At 40.2% G+C, this 18,268-nt stretch overlaps 1 protein-coding gene across 1 annotated transcript in view; it reads right to left on the bottom strand.

Moving 5' to 3' along the window:
- Window positions 1–18,268, bottom strand: part of si:dkey-82f1.1 (DENN domain-containing protein 2A) — a 35,189-nt gene that overhangs the window by 2,207 nt on the left and 14,714 nt on the right. The window contains exons 2-17 of the mRNA XM_036576405.1: window positions 17,236–17,322; window positions 13,524–14,483; window positions 9,588–9,715; window positions 7,294–7,409; window positions 6,435–6,632; window positions 6,072–6,165; window positions 5,598–5,648; window positions 5,271–5,458; window positions 4,310–4,419; window positions 4,150–4,219; window positions 3,783–3,860; window positions 3,515–3,655; window positions 3,083–3,231; window positions 1,195–1,372; window positions 709–750; window positions 209–314 (exon numbers count right to left, since the gene is read on the bottom strand). Coding sequence (XP_036432298.1) covers window positions 209–314; window positions 709–750; window positions 1,195–1,372; window positions 3,083–3,231; window positions 3,515–3,655; window positions 3,783–3,860; window positions 4,150–4,219; window positions 4,310–4,419; window positions 5,271–5,458; window positions 5,598–5,648; window positions 6,072–6,165; window positions 6,435–6,632; window positions 7,294–7,409; window positions 9,588–9,715; window positions 13,524–14,483; window positions 17,236–17,321 — 2,695 coding nt within the window. The 5' untranslated portion in view covers window position 17,322. The remainder of the gene's footprint in view (window positions 1–208; window positions 315–708; window positions 751–1,194; window positions 1,373–3,082; window positions 3,232–3,514; window positions 3,656–3,782; window positions 3,861–4,149; window positions 4,220–4,309; window positions 4,420–5,270; window positions 5,459–5,597; window positions 5,649–6,071; window positions 6,166–6,434; window positions 6,633–7,293; window positions 7,410–9,587; window positions 9,716–13,523; window positions 14,484–17,235; window positions 17,323–18,268) is intronic.

Raw genomic sequence — 18,268 nt, forward strand, 5'->3', positions numbered from 1 at the left:
CATTCAAAACTTGTGGGCTGTAATTAAAATTGCCCTCTGTCTACTTTATGTTCCTTGTGTCTTTTTCAACATAAGGAACATAAAGTAGACTTGGTGAAACAACACCACAAAAAACTCCAACATCAGTTAAACAATTAACTGTACTAAAAATGACAGTGGAAGTTTTTTTTTCCCACAAGTTCCTGTGGTTTAACTTCCTGAAATATACCATTGGGAAGGTCTCCTCTGTCACAGGCGAGCTCCCTCCTCCTCTCCAGAACATGCTCCAGAGCGGCCTGCAGCTTGTGGGGCAGAATGGAATCTTCATCGTCCATCTGAGGAGGATACACATATAGACAGAGGATGTCAACAAGGAAACAGTGGATCATGACAAGATGTAGAGACAGGACTGGTACAGAGCAGTTAATACTCTGTTCTCAAACTACAGATTTATTATTCATCTTAAGACTTGTTATTCAGTAACTAATATAAATGATATGAAACTAATTTGTGAGTTGCGTAGGTATGATAGTAAGTAAGGAATTGAAGTGTGGACCATGTATGGGCCAGTAGGATTGAAGGGGTTAAATTATACTGAGCTTCTTTCTGTACAATTCAGTCATTCATTCATTATTCATGCCATTCAAACTAGTTTGTTACTTCTACCTAGATCATGTACTGAGTCACTGAGAGGTCTAATATGAAGCAGTTTGTAGGATGTCTATATACCTGTCGTAGGAAACGACTATTGCCAAGGTCGACCACCAGAACCTGAGGGAGAGAACAGGACAGAATGATGTAATTTCCTATGAGGGTGGCAGTCTCAGCCCAAGCTGCACACAGTCATTGTTTGACTGAGGAAGGAGGTCAGGGGTCACGGACAGCGAATAGAGCCCACCTGAACAGGAAGAGCTTAAGGAAAATATTAGAAACACTCCACCCTTAAAACTCCTTGTCATTGCCATTACTCTCTGTGTGCCCCTTGAAACTATTAATAGAGGAATTCACATCTTGTTCTGGCTGCCATTTCCTTCCTTTTCGAGTCATAATAATCTACGATAAGTACAAGTAAGGTGAGAGGAAGGGATCAAATGTGTAATTTCATGCAGCTTTTTAAACAATAACTACTTGTTACTTCTAAACTATGTATTACTTAATTCAAATAATTTACTTGTGAGGATGTGTTTTACATGTATTTTACTGATAGAGTCTCACCTCTTCAAGGGGGAGCTCCTTGAGGCGTGGCAGAGAGCTGGATAGCAGGCCGACGATGAAAGGAGTTGGAGTGCACACAATGTCCATCATGGAGGGCGGCAAAACAGGGATGTAAGTGTGCTGCCATGTGAAGGGATACAGCAGGGCCACGACCGCGTGACAACACTGAGAGAGAGTGCTACAGCCAGACAGATGAGAGAAATAAAAATAATCACTCTTCACTGGCCATAATGTTACTCCCCCCAGGAACACATCAGATAATGTGAACCTTTTTTGAGAATATTCCCCCTATTAACAGATGTAATACTGGGGTTTAAGTAGTATTGTAGTCAAGACCACCAGGGGCGAGTCCAACTATTTAGATTGTGTCCAATGTATTTAGATTGTGTGTGTATATATATATATATATATATATATATATATATATTCTCTGTCCGTCTTCTCTAAAACATATTCAGAATCACCACCTAAAGTCAACTGAATATAAAGCAAACAAAATACATACATTTTTATTATTAAATTAAAACACACTAATAATAACTTTCTTATCTTCCCTCAGGGGAATCTGAATGTTGGAACCAATGAACAACAAACAAATAATATCCAGTTAAGCCACATTGAAAAGATCAAAGATCCTCAACTGGCAGTAAACAGATTTTATTTAAACATGTAGAGAAAATACTGTTTTATTCAGTTTGAAGGTTCTGTTGATATTCCATATTGATAGAAATAAGTTCAGTTTATAATTACCTCAGGCAGAGGCATCGCTTTGCAGAGGCATTTACACCATTGTTCTTACTCTCAAGAACAATTTCTGAGCCCACCTTACCCTGAGGCTGAGACAAGTCCAAATGATCTCAAGACCAAGACAAGACTGAGACCTTTAATTTACGGTCCTGAGAATGAGACCAGACTCAAGTACTATAACACTAGGATTAGCAACAAAATCTTGAGGCAGTACCAGTGCTTGATCACTTTCGCCACAAGGTGGCGTTAAGGTAAAAGAGTTCTTTCACTATTCTTTCTTTTCTCGCTCCTATCTTGAAACTGGACCTTCAGCACATGAAAACTGTTAGGTAAAGTATAGTAAATCAAGGAGGATAACAAAATATCCCCTAGCATAAACAAACACATTACCGGCTGCAGTGGACTAAATGTACCAAAGCTGGTCATCATGGTGAGCAAACAAGTGCCTATGACATAAGGTTAATATCTTGTGTCTGTGAGCGAATCTGTTTTCATTTATGTTCATTCAGTAACAATCTGAACTGACAGAGCCAAGTTTCCACTCATTTCTGAGCAATGACACGTCATCTCCTCTGAAGTCAACTATCTTCTTGCTGGTTTTAACGAGCACTGGAAGATACTCAAGCAGAAGGAAATCAATTTATTGTGCGTAGAGTGGGTTGCTCAACTCTAGCTGAAACCTTTGGGGGAGAAGATATTGTGCTTATGGTCTTTCCGACTGTACACAATGCAGTTCAGAGTCCATCTCCATTACGCTAAGACTAGCCTCTGGCCCAATCGAGTGTTTTCCAGAGAAAGAAAAAAAGCCCTTTGACTTTCGTTCCCATGGCAACATTATAACAGTACTGCATTTTTTCCATATCTGTCTCTTAACTGTGACAAATGATTCCATGGGCTGCACTTTTCCTCCTCTTCTAGTGTCACATCTTTCTCTTCTTGTCTTCTCCATTGAACACTAACGTGCTGTAATTCATACAAAAACTTTGGCGCACAAACTCTCTGAATTTAACTAAATGTTCTAACTCTAATACAGTATAATCATATTCTAGGTTTGCATAAAAACTTTGCATTACAGCTAGTTTTCTGGCCACTGAGGCCAGAAATCTCTACCTCAAAAGCTTTACAGAGTAAACTGATATACCTGAGCTTGTCTGCTGTGAAGATGACCCTCCGTTCCAGCAACAAAGAAGCAAAGACCCTCAAGAGGAGACGCAGACTCAAAGAGGAGAAGAGACACTCGAAATCCACATGCTCCAGACGAGAGTCAGAGGGACGACACAGCTCTATCACCTAAAGAAAGAGAGAGTTATATTTAAGAAGTTATGTAAATGTGATTTATAGTTAGAAACGAATTTTATTTGTAACCTGAATGACTGTCTCTATTGTGGCTGTCTTGCATGGCAGCATCTTTTTTGCTTTTTTGCTTTATTTTTATCACACCGGTGAAGAAGTGGTACACTACCAATCTATCATTTTACAGCATGTGCATTTCTAACTGAAGTCAGTGATTTGTATTTAAAAACAACAAAAAACAGCTGTTGATTAAAAAAAAACTGTCTGTGACTGAACCCACCTCAGTGCCTGATCCTGGAAGGAAGTTCTTCACAGTAATGGTTCTGCCCGGGGCTGGGAAGGGAGCCTCCATTATGCCCCTCATGAAGGGCTGCACCAGAGCAGGAGAAATGGCCCTCCTTTTCTCAACCTCATCCAGCATCTAAATAAGGGCAACACACAAACCCACTCTCAGTTTGGTAAAAACAGAAGAACTCATACTGCTTTGTGTAGGATTCCTCAGCATTGTCTTGCTTATATTATCTTATTGTGGAGTGAAGTGGACATGCCTTTGAGAAGAGGTCAAAACATCCCAGCCGGCTCACTATGCAGTAGACTTCAGGCAGACGCCTCCCCTTCCCACTGGGCTGTGTGAACAAACACACACACTCAGGCTGTCATCCTCTACATTCTACTTTACATCAGAGCAAGCAGCAGTTGTGCAGAGGAGACTCAACATGAACTGACTCAACACGAGCAAAATCTCACATTCAGAAATAAAGTACATGCTGAGCAAAGGAAATGAAAGAAGAGGGAGACACTTCCGTCACATTAATAAAAGCCCATCAGTAAACTTTCCCACGGGTGGGCTTCAAATAACTGTCCATTCAGATTTTGAACAAAAAATCAGATGTAGCAGCACAAAGAACAACTCACCAGTAAGCGCCGACAGTAGCCAAACCTTCTGCTCCCATCTTCTCCCGTCAAGACAAACGAGAAGGTCTCACTAAAGAAATGTTTGAAACAAAACTGTATGAGAGATTGTCCTGAAGTTTTTTACAATGTGAACTGCTGTCTCAGAGGACAAATATCTCACCTGGGGAAACTGTCCACAGGAGCCCAGTCTTTTGCATCAGGGAAGCAGAATTGGGGGATGACCTTCAGCTGGTCCTCAGCCTCCCTCATAAACTTAAAACTCCTCTCAAGCTAAATATTAAAAATGAGACAACACTCAGCAACAAAAACATGTAAAGATATGCCATAGAGTCCTACATTTGGTACTTTTCTGAACTTCAGTCTAAGAAAAAAGTTACAAAAAAGCGTTTTTTACAACTGTTATTCTTTAACAAACTCCTTTAGAATGATTAATATTCCTTTCTTCCATGTTCTCTTAAGAACATTGCCAGAACAAGCCATATTTTTTTTTAAATATTGTTACAACATTACGATAACCTCACAATTATCTTAGACCAGTAGTTCTCAATGTGTTTAGTGTTTCCCCTAGAGGTGCACTGATCATGATTTTTTTATGACTTGAATACACTATGTATCACACTATGTTGGCTAAGTGGATATAAACCACAGTAGTATCAGTACCTTCTATTAACCTTCTATTGCAACATAATATTGTTTGCTGTTTAAAGGGGAAAAGTGACATTTTACATTCCTAAATGAAAAATCAGTTGCCTTTTTAAATAGCATTAATCATGGAACACCTCAACTTCCAACACCGGATGCAAATTATGAACTAATTAACAAAACCTTCCTGAGGTGAACTGCAAATGTTAGAGCAGGAAAAGCTGTATCACATGAGCCACTGGGACACCAGGACTGAGAACCACTGTCCCGAACTGGCTGACATAATTCGATAGCCTTCTTAAGAAAACAATAAAAACGGTCTAAACCAAATGTATGTACATAAATTTCTTCTTTTGTGAACTTGACCTTGGACTTTTATCACACCTGGTCAGTGTAAACTGTCCCACATCATCCATCATCCATGGACACTGATTTTTTTTTCCAGACTAATAACACGGATCAGTAAGGTCACAGAGTACCTTCAAGGGGAACTGCTGAGTGACCTCAGGCAGATAGGGTGCTCCCGCTTTGGTTTTATGGAGTGCCACCACAAGGAAATACTCAAAAAGCTTCCTCTCCTGAAGGTCCATCAGGTCTCTCTCCAGTGTGCGATATCGGCCCGTCTGCTTTAGCATGGACTGCACTGACACCAGCCTCTGGCTGTGAGCTATTACATATCAGTGAAACAAAGTCAGACTCTACAGACACATGTAGCCCCATGCATGTCTAACTTCTTACAGAGAAAACACAGGCATCAAACTGCAAGGGCCTTTAGATAGTCAAGCTACTCAGTTTTCTTTGCTCACCTTTGAGTTTTTCTTCTGTGTCGCTCTCAGATTCACTGTTCTCGTCCGTCACTGTATCAAAAGAAACAGGCAGGAAATGTGACAAGATTTCAAGAAATTTGTATGCAGCTACTCACTCACACATACTTTAGGCTTAGGTGCACATGTGCATCCCATAAAGCAGCATAACTTTACCGTCCTTGGAAAACTATGTCAAACGCAAATGACCCAAAAATGTAAACGTGTCTAAAAAGTTAAGTGGACACACATGTGGAGGGGTACAGAGAACCGTTGAACAAGGCAGAGCATGTAGCATGCAACTAGCTGAGGCCTCCTATGGACTGACTAGTGTCAAATGCGACCAGAGCTCACCATTACAACCCAAATCACTTTCACATCATATGGAACATAGCAGATAATTATTAAGTCGGAAATTTACATTCGTGAGATATATGTGAGATAAAGTTTTAGGTCTATAACTGTCCTCAGACGCACCTCGTCCTGAGCTGGAATCAGTTGACTGCGAGACCCGCTTCATCCTCTTCTTCCCCCTCCTGGCCTCAAAGATGCCATTGATCTTCAGCACCATCTGTTGGAAAAGAAAACAGCCACTATCTCTATCAGGGGGAGTTTCACTGTGTTTGTTTTCAAAACGTCTGTCCAAGATTTTCATTAATGAGCACTAAAGGAAATGTCCCTTTTCCCTTTTCCACCTTTTTTCCACAAATCTTTAAGGTTAGTCTTTAGCGTCTGCAGCATTTTCTTTGTAGATGCTGAACAGAGCTATTTTCCCCTGAGTGGAGCCATAAATCAATTACATAAGGTATGGATTACAGAAACCAGCCTCCTTCATGCTACCTTGGGGATTTTCCTTCGTCTGCGGTTGTAGGGGTCTCCTGAGAGGCAGGGCGTGTCATCAGGGCTGCTGGGGGTTGAAGGTGGGCTTATTCTTGATGGTGACGCTATACCCCCATCTCTGTTGGTCTTGCGCAGGTCTAACAGTTTGAAGCTGCGCCGTTCTGAGTTCTGCCTGAAGAAGCCAGGCTTGGAGGAAAGCTGGCATCAGTGGGAATGAAGAGTTAAGTTACAGAAATACAGAAACTTTCCAAAAGAGTTACTATCTCTTACTAACAAGTTTTATCTCTTATTACATGCTGTGAAAACCTATGCATAATTCAGCTGTTGAGAAGTAAGTCATTTGGTGTAACTTTGTAAAGAAATTTACAACCTCAGATGTCTGCAGCACAAATAAAACCATTTTATTTACTACCAAAATGACCAGTGAACATACATACATCTGAGTGTTTTATGTAATGCTGATAATGGTGAACTAGAACATGCGAAAAAACAGGTTTACTTTGGAGACTACATGGCCATACAATGCTTGGCATGTGCCTTTCCGCCATATTTATAGCTTTTAAACAATACGTTTTAGGCCAAAACAGTATCAAAACTATAGTAAAACAATGTAACAGGCACCGTATATGTCATTATTTCATACAATAACTTCCTGTGAGGTTTGGTTTTAGAGGCTTTAAACTCTTCAGATGTCTGGTTCCTATCACCACCGTTGTCAACAATCCTGACTCCATAAGTTCACTCTGAATACCTTTTATTACATCTTAACCCTTTAGTTACACACAGTGATTTTATTTGAAAGATTCCTCTTTAAATGCCGACATCAAACACTCACTTTAAGATGGGGATCTGTAAATACCTTAATTGGGGTGTCTGGAGTGGGTGAGGAAGGTGACATGGGCACAGCACATTTGCTTCCAGGACAACGGTTTTCTAACTCTATGTCTTCATAAGGGTTTTCTTTTGATGGAGGGTCTGCAGAATGTACAAGCAAATGATTTTAAGTAAACATCTTACTCTACAGCAGTCATGCACTAGAAACAACTCGTACAGCAGCATTAGCTTTACTGAGTATATTCTGCTAATATCCCCCTGTCAATACTCCTCCATTTCACTCCCATTTTTTCCATGATGGGGTTCAGAGTGACGTCATGTTTTGTTTTCCTTCTTATTCCTTTGCTCCAGATGTTTGACAGTTCGCCAAGGAATCTACTAACTCTAACACCATTAGCAACTAGCTAGGCTGCGATCTATGCAAACATGCGATATGCAAGAGGACTGGAAACAGAAACAGAAAGACAGAGTTAGAGAGACAGGGAGGAAGAAGATGGAAAGAGAAAGAGAGAAAAAGGAAAGAGGGGTGTTTTTTCAGACACACAACTCCTCTCCCACGTCGATTCATCCACCAGATGCGACCAGTGGGAGGAGAGTTTGAGGCAGGGACATCCAGTCCCAGACCTGAAGAGCACACGCTGCTCTCTGCATTTATGATGAATGAAGAAACTGCTGTCCTAAACGGCATGAATCAACACCCTTTTAAGAGCTCTTCACGCCTGTCTAAAACCTGTCTTTTCCACAGTGTTGTCTTAGTCGTGACACTTACAGTACTCTGCAAAAGTCTAAGACCCTTCATATTTAATTTTCAGTCAACACAACCATTAAGTATAAATTATTCATTTTTCAGGAGATATTCAGAAGAAATAAACTCATTATTAATATTCAGAAATAATAATCTTGCATAAGGAACAGGAAAGTCAAATGAAAAAGAGGAGATTCCAAAACTGGAGTTAAAAACATTATTACAGCTAAACAACTGAGTAGGACCTGCTAGACCACTAGACCATTAGATATACAGCACTTAAAGCTTTTATTTTGGAGAGAGAGGTGCAACACTCTTGCTTTAGATCTGAAAAAATCCCCAGGTGTTTCTGTCCATCTTTCCACTGTGAGAAGACAACTCAACACTCTGAGTCTGAAAGGATGTGTAGCTGTCAAGAAGTTGTTACTGAGAAATGCAAAGGGACAAAAAAGAAGAAAATTTGCAAATCAAATAACTGACCACCCCAGAGTCCAGGCCTCAACAACACTGGATGTGTTTTGGGATTACTTGTTTTGTGTGTGTTTGAGTTTGTGAAAAGCAAAAAATAAAAAGACTGAACTTTGGAAGTGTAGAAAAATATCCTGGCAGATTTCTTTGAAAAACTAAAAGCAAATCTCCTGAAAAGAATGGAAGCTGTAATAAATGAAAACACTGGATGCACTATATACTGAAAAAACTATATGGTATTTAGCTGTGGAGGCTCATGTGTAATTTTCTGTTAAATACACTTTCTGTTATTTCTCCTGACAACAAATAATGAATAACTTTTTACTGAAAATTAAACGAATGCAGGGTGGTCTCTGACATTTGCACAAAACTGTAGACTGTAATCATCACTCTGCAATATTACAGCAAATTGAGAAAATAAACAGCATTCTAGATGTGTACATTGTGTTTTCGACATCCCACAATAACCTTTACTGTACTACTTCTCTTTGTTTCTGGAGCTCTAAATTCAAATCAAGTTTAACAAATTTATCATCATTGTGAAATCATCAATGACTCACAGCCAAAAATCACATAAAAACGAACATGTTCTGGATCATTTTAATGTTTGCCCCTTCTCCTGCGAGCACAGATCAGCACAGTTAAGCCCTTACGTTATGCAGTGGTGATCTGAGGCTTGCAATAAGTCTCTGATGTGGGGTAACCGTTGTAGGAGGAACTGATAATGGAACAAAGCAAAGAAACCCATATGCTCCTGTCCTTTTTTCAATAAAGTCTTTCTTAATAAAGGAAGGACCCCTCCAGAATGATATCCACATGTTCGTTAGCCACACAGAGCCAAATCTCCGGACTAAGTTTGTTTTTCTCGTTTTTTTCATAATTTCCACTTGTTACATTCGTCTTGGAGAAGGGCATTCATAATAAGAATATATTCCACACATATCCAAGTGGAACAATGGAGGAAAATAAAAACAGGAGAAATCATTTCTATATTAATAATTTCTCTCTTTCTTTCTCTCTTAAGTGGCTTAAATTTTCCATTTAGGCCATCTCCTGCTTCATCATCATATCAGTTGGCTATACTGGGAAAGGGTGTAGTGTGTTACCTAGGATATCCTCATAGACGTTCTCCTCAGATAAAGTGCGTGTGAGCCCCAGCTTTGACTGAGCGTACCAATCCACTCCACAGCCCTCAGTGGACAACTGCAACAGGTCCTCAAACTCATATGACTTCCTGCAGGTTCAGCACAAAACAATAAAAGTTAATGACAAAGAGTTCAAATGTGCTCAAATGTATTGTCCAAATATACCTTGTTATGTCAATATGTAAGCAGTGCAGTCATCAATAACATGATTATAGTGAGGGACAGGAGATGCTTTAAAGGAGCAACATCTACCTGGAGCAAAAAAGATAACAAGTAGAGAGAATTAATAAGAAGGTCAAGCAAAGAAGCGGCAGGGACTACAGGAAATTGCTGAATGTAAAAGTCTATTGGGATAACATAAGACTGTTTGTCCCATTGGCTAATGTGTAACCTCAGATCTCCATACAAATTAGTAAAAAATAGTTTGAGAAATCAACTGAACATGTTCAAGTATGAGCGTAAAAGGGGTCAGACAAGACTAAAACACTGAATCAAACTGTTTCAAATTCATAAAACAAAGTCCAGAACTTCTTTCCTTGAACCATTTCATTAGTCTGACATTTCAGACTCATTCATACTGGACTGTTTTGTTGGCTTATTGTGATCCTAAATGTTCTAAATGTTATTTTTCCCCATCAAAGAAAAATATGTCTAATGAAAGTTTGCCCATTGCTGTGTTATGCCATGTGATCTTACACAATCCTTGTGTAATGGACACTGTAAAGGCTAGGTGTGGGCAAAGTAGATATAGGCGATAAAAATATCATAGCGCAAGACATTTTTACAAGAAACAATAAGTATCACAGTCAGGCCTGTGCTCTGTGACGGTTAACTGCAGTAACAGTTCCCAGCGACAGTAAAAACTTGTTTACCAACAGTTTAAAAAAATGTTGTCCATTTATTGATCTACTTCATTCAAACCACAGCAAGACAGTATTCCCACATGTGAACATGACTGAACATGCTGTGATGCAACATCCTACTTTAATATCACATTTATTGTAGCTAGCTTAGATAAGATTGCTCTAGTAATACAGCTGAGCTGGTTGAACATGCTTGGTGTGGCAGACAGATGTCATGCCTGCCGTACAAAAAGCCGCCTAAGTTACGATGTACATTTTAGGACATCTTCATACCACAGCGCCAGGTTTCACAGATCAACTTCATGTCTTGGGAAAAACACGAGTCCATGTCTCTACACATGTCTCAGCTCTTGTTTATCAGGGAAAACAGGCCTTTTCAAATGGCCTCAGGCAAAATTGCTTTGGAGAGGAAGTCATCATAGTGACCACAAACTCAGGATATTCATATGACATCCGCAATCCTGTTCTTTCTTATTAGATTAACTAGTAACCAGTGGCCAAATTAAAGATAACAATGAACTACAACCACACCTTTTACTGAACTATGCTTTTATTATTTTCTATTATTTGACAAATATTAAGCTACAACTCATATGCTATCATTGTGCTTGCTGCTGTCACAAAAATACTAGATGAAAAGGTAAAGAAAACCTTTTAAAATAACCCCTCCACCACCATCAGCCCATTCTAACCGTTTACCATGGTTACTTTCCACATGGTTACCTGAATAAAAGGACTCAAGCTTCACCAAAGTATTTAAAAACTGCCATGAGTCCAATGATTTTTGTTCATTGTTTCACATACTGCATGGCACTAAATCCAGTTAAACAGGACTAATCATGCTCTCTTTTTAAAGAAGTATGCAGCTCTTTAGTGTCTTTGAAATATAGATGATATCCATAAAATGCTAAGAAAACTGCTTATCACAATAACAAAATTTATCACAATAATGCTAAAATATTGTCATGTTGCCCAACTCTAGTAAAGGCCACTGAACCCCTACTTTAACATGTGGGAGGATCCTCTCTAATTCTCAGTCTAATTCTCAGTAACTAAGATCACAGTCAATCTGATGACTCCCCAGAGAGAAGAGATCACAGAGGTTTGAGTAGTCATATTTCCTCCGCACGACAATGCAACCTTCAGGCTATGTTAATGAGAGAGGACTTGTTTTTCTCTCACAGAACAAATCCACATGTGGTACATCATGCACCGAATCCAAAACTCACTGAGTACTCATTCAGTAATGTAAAACTGACACTAGGTATGACTCAATACCACTTTGACACTGATACCAATCCAATACCAACTTTTTCCCTACTTATTAAACAACTAAGCTGTTCATAATACATTTGTCTGAATGTACTTTGCTCAACCAAGCCATCTAAATAACATCATGATCAAACTGTGAAACAAATATTGTACTCGCCTAAAGGAGGAAATACATAGCCTGCAACAAGACTCAGTTATTTAAAACCGGTTTCTTTTTATTTAAACTGTTTTCACACACAGAATTCTGCAACTCTGTGCAAACGTTTCAACACTCAGTGTAGCCTGTACCTCAATGACATAGCAAAAAATAAATTCCAATGTAGACCAGAACTTACATATATACATATATAGTATAACTTAACGTATAAATAATAGCATACAATGTACAGTGGAACAAAGTGCAGTAGACATGGCATTGTAAAGCACCCACAACTGAAACTCTAGGCTATTATGCCAGATATCAAATTAGCTGCATTACTAACTCCACAGAGCTAATATGATGACCACGCGGCTGACTGGTCTTGCTCACGTTCAAGCTACCGTTCACATTACACACGCTGCTCATCTGTTTCGTAACTAAGGCTGTCAAAATATGCCAGAAATGAACATATAGGTTTGCACCATTTGAATATCTTTTTTTATGTCATTAAGAGAGCAAACCAATAAAACATGAGTGTTGCATCAGATTCAGTTCTTGGATTCAGGAATTGAATTGTTTTTGACATGTGCCCTCAGGTTGCTAGTGCTGGAATGGTAGTCTAACTGCAGCTTACAAAGCTTGCATACAACTTTATCTCGAGGTTCCACAACTTTGCTGTCTGCTGACTCACTGTGGCCGAGTTGGGTTGTGAACTCTGCCATCACTACCACATGACTGTTGTTGACCTATTCGCTCATGTGAGCTTGATCTACATTTAATTTTAAATCATGAAAGTGATGTTGTATGACTCCTGTCCATCATGCAGGGCTTTCAGTGCAGCGTCCCAGGCCAACATGAGAACTTGTGAGGCAGACAGCCATGCTAATGCTGCTTTTTCACAATCAAATATTACTTTTCACAATTGAATGTCTGTTTTTTTTTTACAATTCGATTATATAACTGAATGTAGAATATTCCTTGACAGCCCTATTTGTGACACATCTACCTCAATAGTTTAGTTAAACATTTACATGTTACATATTAGTTTAGGCTAATGCATCATCCATCCATCATCTAAACCGCTTATCCTTCTGGGTTGCGGTGGGGTGCTGGAGCCTATCCCAGCTGTCATTGGGCGGAAGGCAGGATACACCCTGGACGGGGTCGCCAGTCCATCGCAGGGCAGACAGACAGACATACACATTCACACCTAGGGGCAATTTTAGCATGTCCAATCGGCCTGACTGCATGTTTTTGGACTGTGGGAGGAAACCAAAGTACCCGGAGGAAACCCACACAGACACGGGAGAACAGAGAAACTCCACACAGAAATGACCCTGGTCACCCGGCCGGGAATCGAACCCAAGCCATTCTTGCTGTGAGGCGACAGCACTACCCACTGCGCCATCATGCCGCCCCTAATGCATCATATCAGATTAAACTTTCTTTTTCTTCTAATATCCGATCCAGTGATTTTGGCCAGTATCGGACCAATACTGATACTAAGTATCGGATCGGCACACACCTAATTCACACAAGCATATGGTAAACATTTAAGAAAAAAAATTGTTTCATAAACTGCAAAAACTTCAACGCAGCACTCATAAAGTACAAAAGTCTCACCTGTTGTTGCTGTCTCGAGCTCGTTCAGCCCAAGGCCTCCGACAGACACCAGGAGGTGGAGGGCAGGAAGGTAGTGGTGGAGGAGGTATGGAGGGCAAAGGCGGCAGATTCCGCCGACCTTTCAGCAAGCCTTGGGGTGGTCCTGGGGTGTTTGTTTGAGTGTGGTGCTGAAATGTACGTTGGGGTTTGGGGAGAGGGTTAATGGAGGGAGCCCCAGGTTCAGTGTACACGTTCTCAGGGTCTCTGTTTCGGCCACGACGGCTTCCGATCCTCACTACGTCCAGAGTCCCAAAGATGGGTTCTGCAGCTTTCTTCTCTGTTTCCTCCTGCTCCTCTTTAGAAGGCGGACAGAAATAGTTGCCTGGTAAAGAAGGCTTTGAAGGGGTCTCCTTCATGGCCTGCTCAAGTTTCTTAATGTGCGTCAAAACTGACTTTTTGTCCTGGACATTCTCTGTTGTTTTCCCCACAGGCATTTTGTCTAATATCACCTCTCTTTCCTTCGTACATGCCTCAGACGTTGTATCTCCAAGCCTGTTCCCATTCTCCTTACCAGCATCCTGTCTCTCCCAGCTACAACCTCTTTTACTATCTCTCCTTTGTACCTCTGTAGCTTTAACATCTTTCTTCCTCACACTTTCAGCCTCTTTCTGAACAGCTGCCTGCAGGTTTGGTCCAGCGTTCTCCGTTTTGCCCTCCCATTGGGAGATCTTGTCTCTAATGCTGGCTGTGCTCTTGACCCCTGTGGGAGTCCTGGGAGGCTTGCTGCAGCTCCCCAGGCCGTTCTCAACGGGACGACTGCTGGTCGGTCTCTTGTGGGCGAGCATGGCGGTGTTCCCTGGGCAGCAGTCGAGGTTGTCCAGGGACGTGAGGGGGGACGGGCTGTCCACAACCCTGCACAGTTCTGGCCTCTGGGACACCACAGACTGAGCGTCTACAAACTGCAAGCCACAGCACTGGAGCCTATATACAACGCAAAACAGCATATTAGACTAGGCAGTGTATTAAGACTACATTGTGCCTCAACCCTGGTCATGGAGTAGTCCTCCCCTGCTCTCTTGCACGCTCAACTAAACTAAATCAGCTAATTAACAAGCCCTTTTTTTAAAAAAATTTTACCCGATGTTCTCCCCAATTTAGTCGTCTCCAATTCCACCCGCTAGTTAGGACTCCCCCAATCACACAATGCTATCAACGCTAGGAGGGTGAAGGCTAACACAGGCTTCCTCTGAGACCTGTGAAGCCAACCACCACTTCTTTTTCGAGCTGCCGCTCACGCAACGTCACTGGACATCCGAACGCGCTCAGAGGAAAGCGCCAACCGCCAGATCTGTTACGTCAGCTAACAGACGCCTGCGCTGACTAGCATCGCGCTGAGTGATGCTGAGTGATCATTCCACCCACCCAGAGAGAGCAAGGCCAACTGTGCTCTCTCGGACTCCCGGCTACGGATGGCTGTAGCATCACCAGGGATCGAACTTGCGATCTCCTGATGATAGGGCCAACGGTTGCGCCACTCGGGAGCCCCAACAAGCCCTTTCTGAGTTGCCCTGGCAGGGGAAATACTAAACAACGTAAAAGTAAGAACTGTTGATCTAAACAATGCTGATCATTCAGCTTCATACTTTTCAATACTTTGATAAATCTTTACACAGTAAGAGCATTTAATCAGCTGCGGAAACCATGGATGGAAAACGTCATCTTAGGCAACTTTTGGTTTGTGCATATGCATCAGATTTAAGGTCATGGGTTGGTTCCAAACCTCTTGAGCTAGCAGTAGGATAAGGGAGTTTCCCCCAGAAGGGCAAAAGTCATAGGACAGACGTGCATCTTTCTCTGTCTTTAATTGGCTCAGCAAATAAGCATAAGTTTGGACTGCAGCCAGCTCATCCAATCATATCTTTCTAACAAACAAATGGAGGAAACATGAACCTTGCAGCTTTTTGTGTCATTGCTGTAGGATTTTTAAAAAAAGGCCACAGGAAAGTCTACATTCAAGCATGTTTCTGCTTTGACTTTTTTTGTAAATTACAAACTCGTCCCTAATTAAATTCAAACAGACATTCAGCGATTCTCCTTGAAGCATATTTTTTTCTCCTGCTGGTTGGAGTTTTTCATTTCACAAAACGTAAGGCAGTGAAGAAGAAAAACTAGGTCAAACTCCAAAAACCAAGAAAAAGAGAGACGGGGAGAGAAAAAGAGAGTGGGAGGGTGAAGTGAAGAGGGGGAGAACGAGAAAGAGGAGCAGACCAAAAAAGGAGGGGGTGACCGTATCCTTCTACTTGCTGGAAGGGAATGGACTATTTGATGAAAAAAGGGCTAAGCTTGGAAACTAAACTGAGGGAAGGTAACATCACCCACCACCCACGCCAACCGAGAATCTAAAGCTCTTTCCACCAGAAAAAAAAACAAAGAGGATGTTTTGACAGGGCTGAGGCACCATGAGCTGATGGGAAGGAGGTAAACAGTCAAAGAAGAAACCAAGATCTCTTTGCCCTTATTTGTTCAGATTCTGCCTTTTACAGCCTGTTATGCATCTTAGTGACATATTTAAGTAAAAAGGACTTAATAAGAATGAGCTCAGTACAAAGTTCAAAGTTCCTCCTGCTGAAGGTTTTACTGCCCTTAACAACATGCCATGGCATTCCAATCCACCAAGGCAAGTCATTATTTAGCTAATAGAATATGGCAGTGCTTAGAGCTTTAATTAGATTTCAGTGAAATATATTCATTGCTAGGCTTGTCCTGAAACCACCCTGAATGTAACACCTGGGGACTGAGAGTTTCCAAATATGTGTGTGCAATTTAGCTAACATAGATCAGCATCAAGATTTGATACTAATCAGAGATCCTTTACTCATGCAGGCTCTGGAGCCAGATTTCAAAAGTTATCCAAACAAATTTTGATTGATTTCACTGGATGAAATACTAAAAAGTGGTTTGAAATCGTGGCCCAGAGGTCATTAAAGAGCAAAACAGATTTGCGGTTTGTAGGCATTTCTGTTTAGTTATTAGCCCTAATTGCGTTTCAGAATTGCATCAGACTCAGGACAACACCAAATCAAAATCTATGAAAGCTATATCATCACTTTTGGGAAAAAAACGCTGTACCTCCATTTTTGTCATTTTTAATTTTTTGACATATTTTGAAAACACCGACAGACCTTTACACTGTGTGAAAGTTTCATGATGAATGGACCAACAGAAATGGTCCCAACATTACTTAGAATTAAATCTTTTTACATTTTCAACTTCCATTGAAAGTTAGGACTGTTCTTTCCTTCATTTGAAACATTACAATTATGGAGGTTTTAGTCCAACAGCAACAACATGAAAAATGATTGACAACATAGGGACAGTGCTATCACATATTTTTGGTATGGGTTTCCACTCCACTCTATTGAACAGACAGCTCAATCTATGTGCTCATTTGTCTGTCAAAGCTCCTTGAGTACTCAAAGTACTCAATATTTTTAAAAATAGCATTCTGGAACTGACTGCAAGCATTCTAAAGATGAAGAACAGACCCATGCCTTATTTCTGTTTAATTTAGCCATATTTTTATCTTTTTTTAAAAAAACTTTATGCACCATAAATTATATATATATATCCACATATTATTATCTACATATATATATATATATATATATATATATATATATACATGTGAAAAGGCTGCAAGTTGATTTTGAGGTGTAGTATGTTACTGTCATACCCGTTAACTGACTGGTAGATGCAGTTCTCTGTGTTTGTACAGAGCAGCAGAGCTCTCCCACCGGTCATGATGCTAGCAGCTGGCATCCTGAGAAGATACAGAGGGAAGTCAGAATCAGAAATAACCCAAATAGACATAACAACAGACAAGATAAATGGTTAAACACTCAGGGTGTAACAACTGTAATACAGTACTGAGAAACAGAAGACACGTTTGAAACAGTGTATCAAAATTTAAAACCATATCTCTGAAATGTGCCTCTTCCAAAGGTCTCTCATTGATTGGCCTTCTTTCGCAGAAAGAATAACTTAGTCACAGTTCATGCTTAGTTTCAGAAGCAGCAAAGACTTTGCACATAATTTAACTGTGCGTTTGTGTTTATGTTGATGTTTCAGTTTTAGAAGGGGGGAAATGAAAATAGAGACATGCTATATGAGGATTTATATGAAGCAGTTTAGGTTTCAGAGCTGTTACAATACAATCACTATCTTGTATACAGACATACTAGTGTGTAACCTTTTAAAGAATTATTGATTTTTTTGGAACAAACTCAATCTATGAAATATATAACTAGAGCTCTGTAGAAATGAAACATTTTAACACACACACAAACACACACACACACACACACAATACTGAAAAAATAAATCTTGACCTCAGACATGAAATGAAAACAAGAAAATATGTGTATTACTTAAACAGACGTGGAAGATATGGCAAAAATGTAATATGACAACACTGCACAATCTCACGATACACAATATGTTGTGATATTTACTTTTTCTGACATGTGATAAGTTGAGACTGACAATTTGAGAAACAGAAAACATACACAGACATTTAAAATTTAAAATACTATCACAAATTATGAATTTGTATTCAATATTTAACATGCTGTGCTGCACAAAATCCAATTAAACAGGAATAATCTGATCAAACATGGAGTTGGGAATGTTTTTTACATGCTGACCACATCCACAATATGCCCACAAAAGCATACTGTGACATGTTGTGACATAATTTACCCTGATAC

The sequence above is a fragment of the Colossoma macropomum genome, unplaced genomic scaffold (assembly GCF_904425465.1).
Source record: "Colossoma macropomum unplaced genomic scaffold, Colossoma_macropomum, whole genome shotgun sequence".
NCBI lineage: Eukaryota > Metazoa > Chordata > Actinopteri > Characiformes > Serrasalmidae > Colossoma > Colossoma macropomum.